This window comes from Stylophora pistillata, chromosome 6, assembly GCF_964205215.1.
Source record: "Stylophora pistillata chromosome 6, jaStyPist1.2, whole genome shotgun sequence".
Taxonomy (NCBI): Eukaryota; Metazoa; Cnidaria; class Anthozoa; order Scleractinia; family Pocilloporidae; genus Stylophora; species Stylophora pistillata.
In genome coordinates, this window is record NC_142524.1 from 34,945,271 (window position 1) to 34,964,439 (window position 19,169).

The 19,169-nt window shown below is 37.8% G+C and overlaps 1 protein-coding gene across 10 annotated transcripts in view; it reads left to right on the plus strand.

The window, feature by feature from the left end:
• The window catches only part of LOC111318956 (uncharacterized), a 28,160-nt gene that overhangs the window by 7,303 nt on the left and 1,688 nt on the right, over positions 1 to 19,169 (plus strand). For 2 of the 10 annotated variants that reach the window (XM_088762894.1, XM_088762896.1), the window contains exons 8-38: positions 286 to 433; positions 862 to 1,191; positions 2,422 to 2,505; positions 2,629 to 2,672; positions 2,793 to 2,904; positions 4,221 to 4,316; positions 4,992 to 5,029; positions 5,516 to 5,627; positions 6,051 to 6,146; positions 7,046 to 7,090; positions 7,201 to 7,248; positions 8,267 to 8,332; positions 8,423 to 8,518; positions 8,681 to 8,773; positions 9,230 to 9,700; positions 10,461 to 10,541; positions 11,140 to 11,175; positions 11,502 to 11,540; positions 12,142 to 12,237; positions 12,858 to 12,911; positions 14,058 to 14,111; positions 14,643 to 14,730; positions 15,353 to 15,447; positions 16,038 to 16,151; positions 16,214 to 16,270; positions 16,658 to 16,691; positions 16,780 to 16,862; positions 17,344 to 17,412; positions 17,685 to 17,786; positions 18,135 to 18,210; positions 18,668 to 18,774. In XM_088762894.1, coding sequence (XP_088619020.1) covers positions 286 to 433; positions 862 to 1,191; positions 2,422 to 2,505; positions 2,629 to 2,672; positions 2,793 to 2,904; positions 4,221 to 4,316; positions 4,992 to 5,029; positions 5,516 to 5,627; positions 6,051 to 6,146; positions 7,046 to 7,090; positions 7,201 to 7,248; positions 8,267 to 8,332; positions 8,423 to 8,518; positions 8,681 to 8,773; positions 9,230 to 9,700; positions 10,461 to 10,541; positions 11,140 to 11,175; positions 11,502 to 11,540; positions 12,142 to 12,237; positions 12,858 to 12,911; positions 14,058 to 14,111; positions 14,643 to 14,730; positions 15,353 to 15,447; positions 16,038 to 16,151; positions 16,214 to 16,270; positions 16,658 to 16,691; positions 16,780 to 16,862; positions 17,344 to 17,412; positions 17,685 to 17,786; positions 18,135 to 18,210; positions 18,668 to 18,774 — 3,064 coding nt within the window. The remainder of the gene's footprint in view (positions 1 to 285; positions 434 to 861; positions 1,192 to 2,421; positions 2,506 to 2,628; positions 2,673 to 2,792; positions 2,905 to 4,220; positions 4,317 to 4,991; positions 5,030 to 5,515; positions 5,628 to 6,050; positions 6,147 to 7,045; positions 7,091 to 7,200; positions 7,249 to 8,266; positions 8,333 to 8,422; positions 8,519 to 8,680; positions 8,774 to 9,229; positions 9,701 to 10,460; positions 10,542 to 11,139; positions 11,176 to 11,501; positions 11,541 to 12,141; positions 12,238 to 12,857; positions 12,912 to 14,057; positions 14,112 to 14,642; positions 14,731 to 15,352; positions 15,448 to 16,037; positions 16,152 to 16,213; positions 16,271 to 16,657; positions 16,692 to 16,779; positions 16,863 to 17,343; positions 17,413 to 17,684; positions 17,787 to 18,134; positions 18,211 to 18,667; positions 18,775 to 19,169) is intronic. The other 8 variants (XM_088762898.1, XM_088762900.1, XM_088762902.1 and 5 more) reach the window with 6 other exon arrangements.

Genomic DNA, 19,169 nt, shown 5'->3' on the forward strand with positions numbered 1-19,169 from the left:
TGTGGCTACATTTGCCATTAGGAGGTGCAGTTGCCCCTGCGTAGCAAATTGGACCTCAACTCAAAATGGTTGGGTTTAGTTCTGGCTGAACCACGATTTCTTTTTCTCCACAAGTTGTTCCCCCACAATGCCTCTCTCCACCAAGGAGTGTAAACTGGTATAAGGTGGTGGATACCCTTGCTTTGGACTAGCATCTGTTTAGGTGAGGGGGTAGCTATGCCCCTAGACATTTCATGTCAATGAAACTGAGTTGACTTCACCTTTACCTTTTCTGTTTGTTTTCAGAACTGCGGATAAAGAATCTCTCACTACAGAGCTGACCAAACTACAGCAAACGTGCCGTCACGTTAAGGGAGAACTTGGTACTAAAATCGATCAATTGTCACAGAGTGAGGAGAAAGTTCGGCAGTTGACAATTCATCAGAACAGTGTGGTAAGACGGAACAGAGATTTGTAGCGTACTGCTAATAAGTAGCTGTTATGTCTGTCTGGGTTTGATTGAGAGTGATGTGTTAAATTTGCTTTGTTTTTCCTCTATGGGATATCACTTATTAAAAACTGGATCACTGGATAATGCAATTCAAGGCTTTTTATTGGCTTAGCCATTATGATATATGAGCCAATATACCATAATCTACAAATATGGTAAGCGTATGCATCAGCTTAAAATTAAAAGGGAGTTAAAAAATTTAATAATTTAATTTAACGTTTTTAGTAAAACAATTATTCCACTTGGGCCTGTTGCATATGAGATTATAGCCAACTCGGAGCTAGACACCTTGTTGGCTATTTATCATCTCATATCCAACACACACTCGTGGAATAATTGTTAAGCAGTGACTGATGTATTTTCTTCCACAGAAAGAAGCAGAGAATGTGTTATCAAAGCGACTGGCTGAAGTGAATGAAGAACTTCAGAAGTCTCAAGCTAGAAACACAGCATTGCAGAAAGATCTGAACTCTACAGCACAAGGTCTTAAAGCTGAAGAAGCTAAAACATCTGAGTTGAATAAGCGCCTGAGTGAACTGTCAGCAGCTGACTCCAGCCAAGCAGATGCTTTGCACTCCTTGACAGCCAAACTGCAGGAAGCAACAGCAAGGGTTTCTGAGCTGCAAAAAATAGTTGCTGATGTAGAAGATCAGTTAAAGAAATCACAGGAAGTCAAGATGCAAAAAGATAAAGAGATACAAGTAAGCTGTGACTCGATGAAAAAGATCTTGGAGTTTTTTTGTCTGGAAACCTTAATCTAGTAAAGTTGCAGTGTTTTTTGGGTAACATGTTTGGGTCAATAATCTCTATTTGTTTCCTGGAAGAGTTTAGATGGAAATGAGTCAATTGTCAACAATAAAACTAACCAAGTGCAGAAGGGGTGGCTATCATATTTACCTGTGTACAATGCGCACTTTTTTTTCTACAAATTAAAATAACCATCAAAATCGCAGTGCATATTATACACGGATACCATTGTTTGTTACGCATGTCCTGATTTGCATATGTTAAAAACACAACAAAAAAGTAACACATTTAAAGCTTTGATTAAATAACTTATTTTCAATGAAAAAGTATAGGTGCATATTAAGTTTTTACTCTAAAATCAAGAGGAAAGACAAAAATCGCTAAATATTTTTGCAAGTATGCAAACAGGCAGGGGGATCAGATTTCAGAGTGGATATGCAAATTTGGCCACAAGTGAAGAGATCTCATGTTACAAGGAATTTTTCAATGAGAAGCAAGAAGAAAGTGAGCAAGAAATATTTCAAGACAAAAGCCTTATTTAAAGCAGTACTTGATTTGCTGTTACAAGTGAAAAACGCGCAGATTTCTTACATGTACAAAGCGCACACAGTGGGATTAATCGTGGTTATATTGTTGTTTACTTGACTTTATGGCCAAAAAATTGCATAGCGTTAGTTTGAAAATTCTAAAAATACGACGACATGACACGAAATCTTCAATACTTTTGAGACATATTGTTGCTCACCTCATAATATTTACTGGGCCATGGAATAGTCAAATTTGCTGGGCCTCACTTGAAGTCCTATTTAAAGTTTGATTTCAATGATGTCTTAAATAACTAAGTGACGAAAGATATTGATGTTAATGATATAGTAAATTTCTTATTCTTGTTGTCTTAATAAATAATTGTACGAATATTTAACTTGTCGTTTTTTCCATGAAAAACTTTTTTTCTGATAAATTAGGTTAAAACAAGGGTGCACATTATACATAGGCGCGCATTATACATGGGTAAATACGGTACCTGTAGTGGAAAAGTATTTTATCTGGGTGTGGTGTAGCAATACGTTTAAGTTATAAAGTGGTTTGAGTTAAGTGAACTTAACAAGATAAGACTCATCTATACTCCATTAAACTTAAAAGACAAAGGAATATTGTAATGAATTTGTACCACTATAATTTAGGTACTTCAAGGAGAACTTAAATTAGCAAGGGAAAGTGTGCAGACTTCTGTTTCAAATCATGTGAGCAGTGCAGCACCTGCTGAGGTAAAAGAAAACTTTCCATTTCAGATTTTAATGAAGTAATTTTTGTCCCTCGTTTGCAAGCATTCCCCTTGAGTCCAGCCTTTCGTGTAGTGGTACTGTAATTATGTTTAATTTATGTTATAGAATGGCAAGGAACCTAATGTCTCTGCAAAGATCCAGGAAGATGCGTAAGTGTTTATCATATATTTTATTTATTGAACACTTCAGGTTTTAACAAGTTATAATTTTTCAAATTATGGTACTGGTTTTATTTAGCAATGTTTTTTTTTTTTTTTTATGAAATGCAGACTAAAGGTTAAGGAGGATGTCATTGCTGAACTCAATAGTAATGTGTTGAAGAAAGATGAAGAAATTGCCAGTCTCAAGAGTCTCTTAGATGAACAAAAGAACAAGAATAATGTAAGTAAAAATGGCACTGAAGTTGTAATGTTATACCCCAGACTGTGACTATCTTTTTTTGGTCTTTAAGAGCAAAATTAATCACCTGGCTCCGGTTGTTCAAAGGGCGGATAACGCTATCCAACGGATAAATCACTATCCAGTGGATAAGTGTTACCAAAACGTACTGCGCCATCCAGCGGATAGGGATTTATCCACTGGATAGCATTATCCATCCTTCGAACAACCGGGGCCTGGACCATCATAGGGAGTTGTACTAAAAGCTTATTAATTAAAACCATTTTGTACCTGAACATCAGTATCTGTATTCTCCCCATTTGTTCCCGAATACATTTCTTTCAGTACTGACCAAGAGCATTTCTTTTAATGATCAAAGCTTCTTAGTGTGGTGGTCATTTCTTTTAATTTTTATGATCTCAGTGAATGATTTAGCAGCAGTACTGTAGAGAGAATTTAGATGTTGGTCACTGTTAGGGTTATGCTTTGAAATATTAAAAGCAAACTTCAACCCTTTGTTCCCTTAGAGTGACCAGCATCTAATTTCTCCTTACGATATCACCCCTGAATCACACACTGACGTCAAGAGAATAAAGGAAATGATCGCTAACTGAAGAAGCTCTTGATTGCTAAGCAATTTCTCCTTGCCTGCACTTAAGGAAATGTATAGGGAACAGTATGGAGAATATGCATTCCAATGTTAGGGTGGAAAGGGGTAAGTGAAGAGACAGAAGGGACAGACATACAAGACCACAGCAGTTTCCGTAGAGGCCCAGTTAGAAACATATCTTTTAAATGATGTACTTTTTTAAATTGTCATTTCTACTATGGCAAGTTTTTGCTTACTCTCCATCTCATGTTCTTGATCCTCACACATCAAATCTTCAGATTCTCCTCTCTTACAGTAGAAGAATATTTATAAGAAGTTATAAAGACCCATGAGGACAATAGACAATAGGGTTGGGTTGGGTTTTTCGAAAGGAGGTTCATGTAAATCGAAGATTAAAAGTTAATGTTGGCTTTGATTTATCATGTACAAGAGTTTGTGTAAGGGCTAAGGATTTATTGGGTTTTATTTAAATATGACTTGAAACTAATGGGGAAAAAATACCCAAGAACAATTCCTTTGCAGAGCTATAAAAGGAAATTAAATCTTTACCCTGTGTATGAACTACCTGACCAAGAACAATAGATATCCGTAAGGACCATTTTGATCTTAATCTTGGAATTGGAAGGGTATACCTTGAGAGACCTCTTTCACTGCTGAGTTGTCAGTGCTAAACCTTTTTGATACAATTGAGTATTCTTTTGTAACTCAGGAGCTTCGAAAGAAGAACTGGAAGGCTATGGAAGCCGTAAATGATGCTGAGAAAAATGCTCAGGCGCAAATTAATAAGGCTCTTGAGGCAGCCAAGGTACTAAGACCTTCTGCCAGACACTTATTAACATTATTAACAACTTCTTCACTCATAACATGTTTACAACATTCTCCCATCCAGTCGTAAACAGATCTCAACAAAAATCTTGTGCATGTGGGTAACAATCGTCTTCCTCTTTAATCATTAACACAACAGTCTCAAGTCATACTGTCCTTTTTTAAAGTGAAAGATCAGACTGTTTAGAATTATAACAACAACATCATATCAAAATCAAGGCTTAGCTTTGTTCCTTTCCTTTAGTATGACAAGGATCTTGTTTTCTAAGGGATTACTTCACTCCCACCTTTTTCCAACACAGAGTAAGCTGGGATTGTGATAAAATGTCGAGGAAACCTGACAAGTGTGCCAGGTTTGCATGTGATGCTCGGCTGACACCTTCTCTTCCGAGTCTTTTTTCTGTTCATATTCTTTAAAATCCACTTAGAAATTGAATCTCTATTATACTTTCCCCCTTCATTTCTGGATGTGCTTGCACAAGTTTCTTTTCTTTTTGAAATCCTCTTTGTCTGTATAATGCAGTGCTCTTTTTTCTGTTCATGTTGCAGGAACATATTGTGTTTCATTAAAATACAAACACTAAACAATGTTAGTAACAAGTATTGATATGGTTCAGTAACAGTAAACATTTCCTGATGTTTGTTTTGTTTACAGGCAGCAAATGATGCTGTTGCTAATGGACAGAGTGATGTGTAAGTGATTACTTTCTCATTAGAACCGCTAGGATGCTCTCAAAAAGCAGGAAGAGATGAGGAGATTGAATAGAAAGGAGATGACTGTCTAAGTATGTTGGGTGAAAACCCCTACAGGTCAAAAAAGATGACATTGGGACAGTTTCTATTGGCAATTGAAATCATTGCACTGTGAAAAAATCTTTTCCTTGCATGAATTCAAACTAGTTTGAATTTGTGCCTTTGATAGCAGCATGAAAACAAGGAACTTTCTTTAGAAGCAATACTCACAGAAGGGTTTGTTGCAGAAAACAAACACAGCAGCTTGTCACTTGTCTGTCCCAACCTTAACAGGTACAATTAGCAGAACATCGTGAAATGTTTTGATTCCAGGTGAAAGTTGCTCTGTGATGCTTTGTACATTCAGTTGTTGTGTATGAGTTACTAAAAGTTTACTTCCATTAGTTTCTTTTAAACTTTATGATAAACCTCCTCCTTTAATTTCAGTGTGAAGGAAAAAGACGATGCAATAACAAAACTCACTGAAGAACTTGAGGAGAAAAAGGAAGAATGTAGCAAACTAGAAAATGTTATACAACAGCAAAAGGATAAGAATAATGTAAGTTTAGATGAAGAAAAGTTTTCAACTTGATTTGTGCTCACCAGTTCTGTAATAAAGCTTTACTCAAAAGTGCTGCTTGAGAAGTAGTATGACATGCTGTGTTTGTTGTGGTGTGTTGTATGTTGTATTGTTGTAGAAGTAGTATGACATGCTGCGTTTTTTTGGTTGTGAAATATTTTACAGCCAGGGATGTGTACAGTAGGTTCGTTGTGAGCAATTTATGTGTCTGAGTCTTGATTTAGGAAATACTTTAATCTTATAAACCATTTTTTCCATCTAAAGAGATGATACAAGTTTTGTTTAGGATAGAACTGAACTGATTCTTAACTGCTCATAACAGTTACCTGGATCAGAAGACTCCTATGTCCCTTTCACATGTGCTAATGCATTACTCTTTTATTTCTTTTTTGGGATGTTTAGGAATTGCGGGAAAAGAACTGGAAGGCAATGGATGCGTTGTCTAACATGGAAAAAAGTGTAAACAGTAAAGTCAAGAGTGCTGTAGAAAGTGTCAAGGTATGATCACCTTGCAGTGACACTGATAAACTAGAGAAAACAAAACAACTCCTTTCTCTGGTTTCAGAGGTCAGAGCCATGATCTACAAAAGAAAACATATTGGAAGTTTCATTTGACTGGTTAATTTTTTTTTTAGTTTGTTTTGGGAACAATGTTTGGGGTTCAAGGTGACTTAACCCATTAATGGCGGCAGCTTTTGTGGAAAACTGTGTTTTGAAGCTAGTCCAGCAGATTTCGGGTCACTGTTGGGGTTTTAAAGGCTCGAACTTACCAAAAACCACTTGACAGCTCGTGCACTCGACGGCCTTTCGATCCAAATGCAAAATGGCGGCCTGAAAATCTCGGGCACGCGCAGAGAGCAAAATTTCGACGTAGTTTTTGGGTTGAAAAGTCATGCCCCACTTACGACTTCTACTTTTCTCTCTTTCTCCTGCCCTTTTTTTCCCCTCTCCTTGCCTAAAGTTTCTCCTCACTTGCTGGAAATTGAGTAGGCTTCATTTTGGTGGAGAGATTTTTCAGAAACTACTCATTATTTTCAAAGCACATGCTCGGAAAGGTAGGTGGGTAGTGAAAGACGATCTTCGTGCAGATTTTCCAGTCAAAGTGACACGGTTTTTTGGCTATTTCTCCAATCTCCTCCACTCAATTGCGCTCATTCTGGTATCGTCTGCAAGATATTTTCAACCCGTTCAAGTACATGCTCGAATTCGTGCTCCAGAGTTAAAATTGATGACGTCACAGGGCGTAGAAAGGGTGTGGGTCCCCATGGGCGCATACGGGTGCACTGGACGTTAATGGGTTAAAGTCAAGTTATACAGTAACAAAAAAAATGAAAAACTTGTAGCATTAATTTCTTTTTGTAATTTTGAGAATCTTGCTTTGTTGTTGTTGTTGATAGGGTGAAAACAAGACTATTATGCTTGAAGAACAAAATGAAACAAAGGTTATTGTTTTATCCGTTGCTGTTGTTGTTGTTGTTGTTTTTACTTGTTTTGCATTAAACACTTTTAGCCATAGATGCCCAACTGATGATACATTTTCAACATTTTGCAGGCTGTTCTTTGTAGAGTTCATCCAAATGTTATGGTAGACTCCACATTGGTGAGTGAAATACCCTAAAGGCTTATAAGTAAAATTATTGAAGTGTGTTTTGCTTCCTCTGCTGTAGGCTTTTAATATTTCTTAATAGTGTTTTGAGTAGTTTGTGAGGATTGATAAAGGTACGAGGATAACAGAAAGAGACTATCTTTATAGACTTTTATTTAGTGGTGACCATTTTTAGAAGGAAAGAGAGTCTTCTTTTGGGATTTCCAGCCTTGGAGCCAAACTGCCTTTTCAGTAAATAAAATAAAAAATAAAATTATGGATTTATATTGCGCAGTTTCCATGACGGGATGATGAACTGCGCATTACAACAATGTATGGAATAAATACTAATTACATCATTACAACAATGCATGAAGTAAATACTAATGACATCATTACAACAATGCTCTGTAATAGATGCCAGTTACATCATGTATAGTATAAAATATTAAAAGCTAAGCTAACTAAGCATAAAAAGCCTTACTAAAAAAATGTGTCTTTAATTAAGAGTTTTTTAAAAGTGTTGACAGATTTAGCCTTTCTAATTTCCGAAGGTAAATCATTCCAGAGTTTCGGTGCCAAAACAACGAAAGCACGGTCGCCTAGGGTTTTTAAAGTTTTAAAATTCCGGTAAGATAGCAGTATTCCGTCATTAGAACGCAGTCAATATCTTGAATTTAAAGGCTTAATTTTGACAAGATCATTGATATAGGACGGTGCGGATTTGCGAATGGCTTTGAAAGTTAAAAGTAGAACCTTAAAATTAATACGAAATGAGACAGGAAGCCAATGCAGCTGACAGAGCACCAGTGTTATGTGGCAAAATTTGCCTTGCATAACAACAAGTCTGGCGGCTGCATTTTGAACTCTCTGCAGTTTGTCAATATGGCACTTGGGCACTCTGTATAATAGACTACTACAGTAGTCTATTCAGCATTGGGAACTTCAATGTTAGTTGCCAGATAAAGTTCTAGGGCAGTGTTAAACTAGTGATGGTACTTACATCCTATACATTTGTCTCTTTGTCACTTAGCCATACAAGAAATGGCTTGGGGAATTTGAAAAACAAGCATCTAAATCCTCTGGTGATAGTGAAGAGGTCAGTATTAACTGCCTAAATTGTTGCCACTAAATTGTCACAGGCATATTTTTGTTTTCCCCCTGAGTTTTGAAATATTTTTCATTGTAGCTGGAAGAGCTTACCAGGAAGTTTAAAGAAGTGCAGGCACAAAAAGACACTTTGGTAGCAGAATGTGCTCATTACAAAGTCACACTTCAAGAAACCGTAAGTAATGAGGTCATAACTTCAAGGTCTAACTGTGCTGTGGCTAAAATATTTCTAAAACACATGATCTAATAATTGAAACAGATATTTCGGTGGGAAGAAAGCATCTCCTAGCTAGTTAAGGAATTGTACTAATTTGGTTTGTGTGCTGTCTTGTCTCAGGAGTCCTTGCTCAAAAAACTAGAAGATAATGTTGAATCTGAAATGGACAACTGGCAGAAGATTGTGGAACGAACTCAGAGGGAGCTCAAAGAGGTAGCCATAGAAATTGATATTTCTCATCAGATGTCTATTAATAAACCTGACCTGTTGATATTTTGCAACTATGATGTTTGCTGAGTAAGACGGCACATCTTGGACAATGCCTTTGGACCAAAATGGATGCTAGAGATTTATATGAGAGTGGAGGGCGTAGGAGTGAGATCGCTTGCCTTACACTGGTGTGGCTGTGGTCAAGGCTCTTCCTAAACCTCACTTTATTTAAAGTGGGTTTGTTCCCCTTTGAAAGGATGAATTATTTTTTCAAGGATCTCTCTCTTTCCTCTCTGCACACAAAATTACCATTTTAGATTCTAAATTGATCCTAATGGGATGTGGATCCACTGCTAAGTCCATTTAATGATAAGCTTGTAATACTCTCGATATGTTTGTTTTGTTTGTGCATTGGAAAATATAGAAACCCAGTTGTTAACAGACCATCTTGTATTGTAGGCCAATGATAAAATATCAACATTGGAAGGAGATCTTCAAAAGACCACAGGATCAGCTTCATCTCAGCTGGACACAATAGCATCTTTAGAGCAACATCTCAAGGATGCCAGGGCAGCTGAAAGTGAAGCAAAGCAAAGGTTCTCTGAATTACAGGAACAGCTCGCAAAATCTACAGTCTCTGAAGACAGTGATAAAGTAAGAAATCTTGAAAAAGAACTTGAAGTGCTAAGAGCACAAGATAGAGAACCTACTGATACAATTTCCAAGCTAGAATCCACTGAAAAAGATCTTATAAAGTGCAAGCAGCAAATGGAAACTTCAGTCAAAGAAATTGCTGAACGTGATAATGATTTGAAAACAGCCAAGGGTGAGCTTGCCAAAGTTCAAAGTTCTGAGGAAGAACTGAAGAAGAAGGTGGTGTCACTTGAAGAGGCCTTAACCAAGGCAAACAATGACCTGGGAAAATCACAGGTCTGTCAACAGTGCTCTATTCTATTTTCTATTTTGTTTTACCATGCGAGTAGTGCAAAGGCCGCACGCAAACGGTACCATTGTGTGTGTGTGGGGGGGGGGGGTGGTGGGGGTAGGTGTGGGGGAGGAGGGGTAATGGTTGACACACTGTCAGGTACTTGGCAGAATTTGTCAACTTCTTCAGTTAAAAGCTTAAGGCTAAAGATCTCAAAGAATGTGAAATGATCATCCTTTCAATCTAGCATTGTAAAGACTTCTATCTCGAGAGCAGAATTTGACACATGCTAAAGCCATTTGATTGTGATGTTTTTGTAACTCACATTTTTGGTGAAGCAAATGCCATGTTATCTTTTTGCGGAGGAATCATAATTAGTTTGTAAGTTTATCATTTACAATTTCTTAGGTAAGATTTTAAGGACCTCCAACAAATAAAAATGAACTAATTAGCCTCGGTTAAAATATAAATGTTTCATGCTTTGCAACATTTTTACTTTTTTTGAAAGTAAGTTAATGTTTTCTTGAAGTGATTTTTTGTTTGTTTGTTTTTTTTTTTTTTTGTAAATTTGATTTAAAAGTAAAATTATGCATTTAATAATAGTTGGAATTAGAAGCGAAAAGAAAGGTCTGGGCTCATGGAAGTCAACTGGTAAAATAGTTTGCATAAATTAAATCAAACTATTATGTTGGGGTAATGAAAGCTGGCTCTTGAAGGACTCGTTAAGTGTAGTTTTTAATTATTAACTAATAAAATCAAATGTAGGAATCACTTGACAGTTTAAACAACAGCCCTGACAAGAAAAAGAAAGGTTTAAAGGGAGCATTGAATAAAGTGATGAGCAAGGTTTGTACTGAAGGAGTGTAGCTTCTCTTATAGCAGGCTTGTGTTCGGGTTATGGATACCATCCTTTATATATTTGATCAAAATATACAGCTAACAAATCACAACACATTTTCGTGAGCCTACTTTAGACCCTTGCAATTGTATTTTATACATGAAGTTGCTTAAATATCAAAATGTATTAACTGCAATTTTAAAATTGTTATGGTACAAAGATGAATTCTAAAGAAACTATTTCCAAAATCAATACCTAGCGAAGGTTGACAGTCGCAAGTACCTTGTGTAATTGAGGTCAGATAAGGATATTTAACTCTAAAGGGCGTTTTCATTCGAAGTTTATCTCATCAAGAGTAAGCTATTTCATTAAGCATGTCTTCATGCATATTAAGATGAATTAAACTGTTTTTTTTTTTTAAGTCCAGGAAAGTGTAACTACTCTTTCAAATGCGAAGATTAATCGTTAGATCCATTTTCAATGTTACGATGACAAATTTTGACTATGAAACTGCTAAGAGCGTTCCCATTTCACAAAATGTTTCTCTTTATCTGGTCTTTTTCGGGTTTTTTGGTGTTGAATTTTATTACTTTTATTTTGTTACAGAAAGATAAAGAGAAGGAAGATGGTAAACTAGAGGAGGTAAGGAGTTAAATTGTCCGTAGAATCTGTACAAATATGTTCTCCGAGGCATTAAAATATTAACAAAAGCATTAGCTTTGTGGAGCAGTCTGGAACTACGTGTTCATGTTACACTCGGTAGTTTCCAAAGCGAAATGTAAACGTCGTTTTTATGAATGTTCGCTTTGCTCACTCGTGTTTGTGGAAGGATTATGCTCTTTGAGTTTCAGTTTTGTCTTCATTTCGAAGAAAGGTTTTGTGCGGAGCCAGTGACAAAGTATTGTCATGCTTCGTTCTGAATAAAGAGAAACTCACATTGGTTTGCTTATTGTGTTTGCTTTCTTCAGGCTCAGCGAATGTTAACGGAACAGCGAGCAGAGATTGATGTGAGTACCGAGTTGTACAGCAGCTCATATTAAGATACCAAATATTTAATAATAGACACTACCACATGGCTGGGATATGCGATAGCATACTTATTGGTGTGCTCGCTTCTAAACAGATACCTGCTCAGTCATTTTACTGGGTCAAGGGGTAACCTAATCAAAGTGCGAGCCTTGATACTTGTAGGGTGATCTAACGCACGTGTCTTTGGGGTTAAACGTAACAAATACTACAGGTTATTCCCTAAAACTTGATTCTCTGGAAGTCTATCGTTTATAGTTGGGGAGCAGGGGTGACGCAGTGGTGAGAGTACTCGCCTCCCACCGCTGTGGCCCGGGTTCGATTCCCGGACCTGGCGTCACATGTTGGCTGAGTTTGTTGTTGGTTGTCATCCTTTCTCCGAGGGTTTTTCTCCGGGTCCTCTGGTTTCTCCTCCCTCCGCAAAAACCAATATTCCAAATTCCGATTCGATCTGGAAACAGTGGACGCTGCTAAATTATTTATTTATTTATTTATTTAGTTGAATTTTGAATATATAGCTTTTTGGAGAAGTATCCTTTGTTAAGATATGTGACACGACATGGTTGTCAAATATTTTCGCAGGATCTCAAGAATTCTAAACAAGCATTGGAAAAGCAGCACAAAGCTTTAGAAGTTGAATACAAAGAGTTGAAGAGACTTTCAATTTCTGTTGAAAGCGTAAGTATTTTCCTCTTAGTTGGAGATTGTAGCCGTCAAATGAGCTTATCAACAGTTATTGGTCGCCTCCCAGTTAGCTTAATGGATAGAGCGCTGGACTGTTGTGCGTAATGGATAGAGCGCTGGACTGTTGTGCGTAATGGATAGAGCGCTGGACTGTTGTGCGTAATGGATAGAGCGCTGGACTGTTGTGCGTAATGGATAGAGCGCTGGACTGTTGTGCGTAATGGATAGAGCGCTGGACTGTTGTGCGTAATGGATAGAGCGCTGGACTGTTGTGCGTAATGGATAGAGCGCTGGACTGTTGTGCGTAATGGATAGAGCGCTGGACTGTTGTGCGTAATGGATAGAGCGCTGGACTGTTGTGCGTAATGGATAGAGCGCTGGACTGTTGTGCGTAATGGATAGAGCGCTGGACTGTTGTGCGTAATGGATAGAGCGCTGGACTGTTGTGCGTAATGGATAGAGCGCTGGACTGTTGTGCGTAATGGATAGAGCGCTGGACTGTTGTGCGTAATGGATAGAGCGCTGGACTGTTGTGCGTAATGGATAGAGCGCTGGACTGTTGTGCGGACAGTCTACATAGTTGCAAGGTCTAAAATAGTTTGCTGTTTTTCCAGGAACTGACTAAATCGCAACAGATAGAAAAAGATATATCAGAAGCAATGAGTGAGGTTTGTTCCCAGCTTTCAGTGCATATTATTTTGTGAAGGACGACTCACGACTTTTATTTGTTTCAATTTGGGGCACTAACTTTCTACAACTGATGCACACCAGTAATAAACGTGACAGAAAAGTTTATAATGATAATTTTGTAATGGTGACAATTGTAACAGAGATAAAAATCGTGTCTAATACTAAGACAATAAAGCGTTAAGTATAAAGTTAACTAGACGTGATTCAAAGTGTTTTAAAAAAAGTGTTTAGTAATTTGGCTAACTACCTTTCTTAGTAGACACTCTTATTAAATGCATCGTAATGATTTTGATATCAAACGTCAGGCGAAAATCCAGGTAAAGAATTAGTTGATGTTGAAAAAAAAATTGCTGTGCTGTAATAAATTGATGAAGATAATTAAAAATGATCATCATCTCGTAAATCTCCTAGGTGACTTTTTAAAGTAATTATAATAGGTCTAAATTAACAAAAAGCAACAAAATTATTTAAACACGAAGGCGCGCTTTAAAAGGAGCCTTAGGTCCCACTGGACCATTTGTCAATCAACTGTCGTGTGATGTAGAATTCTTTGAGTCAAGTCAGCTTGAGCTACAGCTACTCCAAAGCAGTGAACAGCGGGTGCATTCCTCAAAATTGTTTTATGTCTTCATCACAATACAAACATTTTTGAGATTTGTATTTCCTTTCTCCAGTGGAAACTGTCTTTATTTGTGGCGGTAAATTTGAGATCGAAGTAGGTGGCTCGCACGTTACCTCATGCCTCCATGCTGGTGGAAGTAAACAATAGATATCTCATCAGCTCCTTTTGTTCGTCTACCAGCATTTAAATTTGACCCGCACACGTCAACGGTGAGTGACAAATGAGCCTAGGTCTTCCCAGGGAAGACTTCCTTATATAGCGCGCCTTCGTGTTTAATTTAGCATCTAACAATGCCGCACGCTTGCTAACATTACAGGAATATGGATCAACGTTTTTAAACAAAAGGGAAGTCAATTTATGTCATTTTTTTACCATACTGAGTCGAAAGTTTTTGGATGATTATCGCTCGTTATGCAAAAGCTCTTTTATTAACCGATTGTTCGGCGAGATTAATTATGATATCATAGTAACGCATACGTCACGTTGCTTTCATGTTTAACAGACAGCTATAAGCCCCGTCAAGCCCCGCCCTGCCCCCAGTGACAACTCGCTCAAAGTAAGTATCGCCTTGTGCCCATAGGGAGCACGCGCAGTCGAAGAAGCGCAGTTGAACGTGCGCACAGCATACACATACAAATCTAACATGTTAATCGGCTGAAATTTGGTGCAAAGCTGACATATTTTCTGAATTAACCCATATGAATTTTTAACTTATTGGTGCCTCCATGTAATAATAGAGTTAAGTAGAGACTTGAAGATAACTGCTAACTGTGATCCTAAAAACAAAAAATATATATATTCTTAAAGAGGTCATTGAGGGGATTGCAATTTTTTTCTAAAACCTTCAATTTTTTAGCACCTTGTTTTAATCGTCTCGAAGTTTTTTTTTTAGGAAATTTGCACTAAATTTTAGCTATAACATAAATTTTTTTTACGTACGTTCAATGATCGTAGCATCTCAGAGGAGTGCGTAAGCTACCCTTCAACCCCGAGACATTCTACTGCGCTGTTGGATCACCAACGTAAAGACGGTGTATTTGTGATTTGATTATTATATTTAATCTCCTCTTTTCTCGTTCTCCCTCAGCCCCAGTTCCACGGAACATTAAAACCAGCAGATGACTTCGATGCTTTAAAAGACGCAGAAGCTTTGAGGAAAGCCATGCAAGGCTCTGGTAAGGGACATGGGGCCCGTTTCTCGAAAGTTCCGGTAACTTAACGGGCCCGAAGCCATGTTTTAAAATCAAAATTTAAAGGATAGGAGAGCAGGGTCTGGCTCCCAAACCAGTCCTTTTTGTTTCTTTAGCTCGTAGTTTTATTGTATCATTTTCAAAACTTTTGAAATCCCCATCTTCAATGAAAACAGAACAACTTTACGGGCCCGTTAAGTTACCGGGACTTTCGAGAAACGGGCCCCTGGTTTACGAATACTAATAAGTGGCGGATCTAGAGGAAGGCCCCCCCCCCCCTTATTTTGGGTTAAAAAAATAAACGCAGAGGGAAGAAAAGCCGGCAGGTGAACACACACAAACAAAAACGCCCCTCCCCCATAGCTCTAGGTGTGGATCCGCAACTGGTAATATACAGAAAATATTTATAATAAACTCATTTTCAAATCGCGGTTTAAGCGTAAGAACACAGGGGAGGGGGGAAGGGGATTGTGGTAAATTCCCTTGAGGCAGTGAGAGAGGAGGGCAGGAATCTCCTCAGTCGCAAGGTCACCATGGCAACCAGCCACAGCCCACCTTTCAGGCTCATTTAAACTGCACTTCCTTACGTTATGCGTTCAATCATCAGGAAGCGACAAGGACGCAATTGTGGCCATTCTTGGAGCCCGGTCAAATAAACAGAGACAAGAAATAGCGGCCAAGTACCAGCAGAAGTACAACAGGGTAAAGTTTAATAGCATTAATAGCTTAGAGGTCGATAAAACAGCTGAATTCTTTAAAAAAATATTTGTCAAGTGTTGTCATTGGCGATAGAATGATACCAAAGCAAAATTTCAAGGCTGTGGATGTGTCATGAATGTGCGAGATATTTCAGTTTATATCGCAGAATAAAGCAAGAGATTGTTATTCCCAAGCATGTTCCCGTAGTAGGTTGGTTTTCCACTGTAAGTGACTTTCATTATCACCCTTTGGCGGGCTTTCAACATTTTTTGATCTTCACCCTTTCACCCCGAAGAGTGACTAGCATCTAATTTCTCCTTACTATATAACCCCTGAATCAAAACATTTAGATCATGAGAGTAAACATAAGTTATCAGCAACTGATGAAGCTCTTGATTGTTTAACAAATTCTCCCTTCGAGTATCATGGGAAATGCGTAGAACACACTTTGGAGAATATACAGTCTTTGTTTGGGTTTAAAGGGTGAAACCATCCTGAGACCAGAACAGCAACAATTAGAGTTATCTTAGGATGTTTTGTTGAACCTTTGCTTACGCTCTGAGTATTCTTTTTCCTCTCAATGTTTTGCATAGAACCTCACGGAGGAATTGAAATCAGAACTGAGTGGAAAGTTCCAGGATGCAGCAGTCGCCTTAATGGCCGTTCCAGAAAATTACGATGCAGTTTCTCTTCATGACGCCATGTCGGTAAGTCTTTGACATTTCAGCTGTTTCCTGCTTTATTTGCTTATTTGCCCCTTCTTTCTCAGGGACTTGGAACTGATGAACAGGTCCTTATAGAAATTTTAAGTTCACGGAGTTACGAGGTGAGTTTTGCGTTGTTGTTGTCGTCGTCCTCGTAGTTGTGGTTGTTCTTTTTTAATTTAAAATACTCAGCACCTCTTTTAGCATCACATTTTTATTCATATTGGAACTTAGCTTTATTACAAGCCGGTTTGTTGAAAAATGAATGTCAAAAAAATGTCAGAAATCATCATGGATTTGCCTCATTAGACTACCACTTGTGTACTGCGAACCCCAACAAGAGAAAAGTTTTCAATCGATAACGTTGGACTTATGGAATTCCTGAGTTAAAGTGTAGTAGTCTAGCTTTATTGCCATTCACAGGATTGAGTTCCCCATAACAGTTTTAATTGTATACGAATCCTTTAACTGACATAAGATTATTTCTCAACGTTATCTTGAATTTACAGGAACTTCAGGTCATAAAATCAGCCTATACGAAAAGTAAGTGGTAACATGTCTTGAAAACCGATAAAATATTTGTGGCATATTTTGTTAAGATTTATTTAAGTGGTATTTTTCTCCTTTGTAGTTTATACTGGCAAAGATGTGCTTAAAAAGATCAAAGAAGATACTAATGGAGAGTTCAGGACAACTCTTATGAACTTGATCGAGGTAAGTGCTGGAATGGCATGGTAATTGGACCGAAGTGTATATTAAATAATTTGAATATATCAACAAAGTTGAAATGGTAAATTGGCCACCGTTACGATTATAAAAGCTGACGTTTCGAGCGTTAGCCCTTCGTCGGAGCGAATAGAGGAATTGTGGGTTGTGTGTGCTTTTAAAGGCAGAAAATGGAGCTACGTTATTGGTGGGAACATGGCAACGAGAAATTATTTCGTTACCCCCACCGACGCAGCCCCAAACAGTTTCTTTAGAAACTATCAGCCTTTATTCAAAGTGTATATTATATGTCAAATTGTAATCAGTTCGTAGGCCTACAGACTTCACAATATTGGAGTAAAAAAGTTTTTTTTCGTGGAATTTGGAAGACCTTCGTTGTAAATTAATAAGGTTACTTCTTCCTGTGTCTTTGTAGAATAGCTTTTGTGGTTTGCTCAACAATTTTTGCTTTTCTTTTTTTGTTCGACAGAAAAACCGAGACAGCAACGAAAAAGTTAATGAGGACCTTGCAAAAGCGGATGCCAGGAAACTTTTGGAGGTTTGTACTTTGTTTTGAATTCGTTATGTTTTATCTCATTTTATTTATTTGTGTATATATTTTTTTTATTGATTTTTTTGTTATTTTTCAAGTGTTAAAAGAAAATCTCTTAGTTGGGGTTTTGCTGACCTTGTTTTGCGGTTGACCATGATGTTTTCCAGGGAAAACATTCAATGCAACACGTTCTGTGATCATCGATAATCTGAAAGAGTTAAATAGAGGAAATCAATGGCGACTAAATGCTAAAATCTTCTGATCCTTTTTCTTTTCAGGCTGGGCAAGGAAAAAAGGGAGCAGACAAAGCCGTATTTGTCGAAATCCTTACAAGCAGAAATTATGCGCAACTGCGAGCCACCTTAGACGCTTACAAAACTGTAAGTTTCTACCAGTGAATCAATTATCATTGCCTTTTGTTCTTATGATCAGAAAGTTACCTCTCCTACCTGAATACTGTAGTCTTCGTCGGCTAATTTTTTGGTCTGGTCATCGGCGTCACCTTCAAAGTAATTTTGCTTCGTTGAGAATCATTTTAATTCTACCTTTCTGATTGACATTGTATGAAAATGGTGTAGACAACGTTGATACTGGTCACCTCTGGTAGTTAAAAGAATTAGTTAAGGGAACGGCAAAGAAATCCGAGTTTGGAAATCATGATATGAAGCATTTGTCAATGTTTGTTTGTTTTTTCTTATTGTAACTGAAAGTTTTACTTATCCTTGCAGTTGGCCAAAAGTGATTTCATGGATTCCATCAACGAGTACTTAAAAGGAGATTTGCAGAATGCTCTCAGGGCGATAGGTAAGTAATAAAAAAAACTCGCACTGTGTATCACGGAATAATTAGCGCCGGAGTAGCGTAGCCAATCAGATTGCAGAATTTGAGACAGAACGCTGGTAGATATGCACCAATGATAAGTATACCGCATTTCCTTACAGAGTTGTGCGTCTAGATAACCACTTTTGTAAATATTCCCTGATGTTTCGAGCAAGTTGCAAAAGAAATTTTGTTTTACCACCTTTCCAATTTTGCAAGATTGCTTCCTTTGGCTTGATAACGAAGTGAAAACGCTCATGAAAGAACCACTAGTTTGTGGTATTTCTTTCAAACTGGAACCTTGTCTGAAACCAGATTTCTCCCAGGAACAAGTGTAGGTTACACAAAAAAATCGCCAATTTTTTTAGCATGGCTCTTACACTGTTTACACTTTATAACACACTTTATACGCAAATATTGACCGATTTGATGAACTTCCCAGTTCGATGCGCTCAGGATCCAGCGCTGTTCTTCGCGGAGGTGTTGGAAAAGGCGCTGGACAGAGGAAACAGTAAAATTGTTACACGTGTGTTAGTAACAAGATCAGAGGTAAGTTCAGGTGTCTTTTTACGAGTTTTCATCAGGTCATTGAGGCATTTTCCCTAGTTTTGGTTGACCGTGGCGACTACTATGTAATGCGTCGTGTTTAACTACCATCAATCGAAATACGCTCAACTGCACTTGGATACCTAAGTGGTAAGTAGTTTAAGACAGATGTTAAATCTGTAGCTTGAACGTCGAGAAGAAAAATTCGAGCTCCCCACGAAGATTCGAACCACAGATGTGACGAGTGTTTCACGATTTTCTTCGTTCAACGATCGAGCTCGAAGGCCAAACGTTCGACTCCTCATGAGTAACTGAGTTTTTTTTCTTCTTCTTCTTCGTGCCTCCCGCGGAAAACGTGCGAGATCTTTTTCCCCCCTCTCCGATGGAAACAGAAAGAG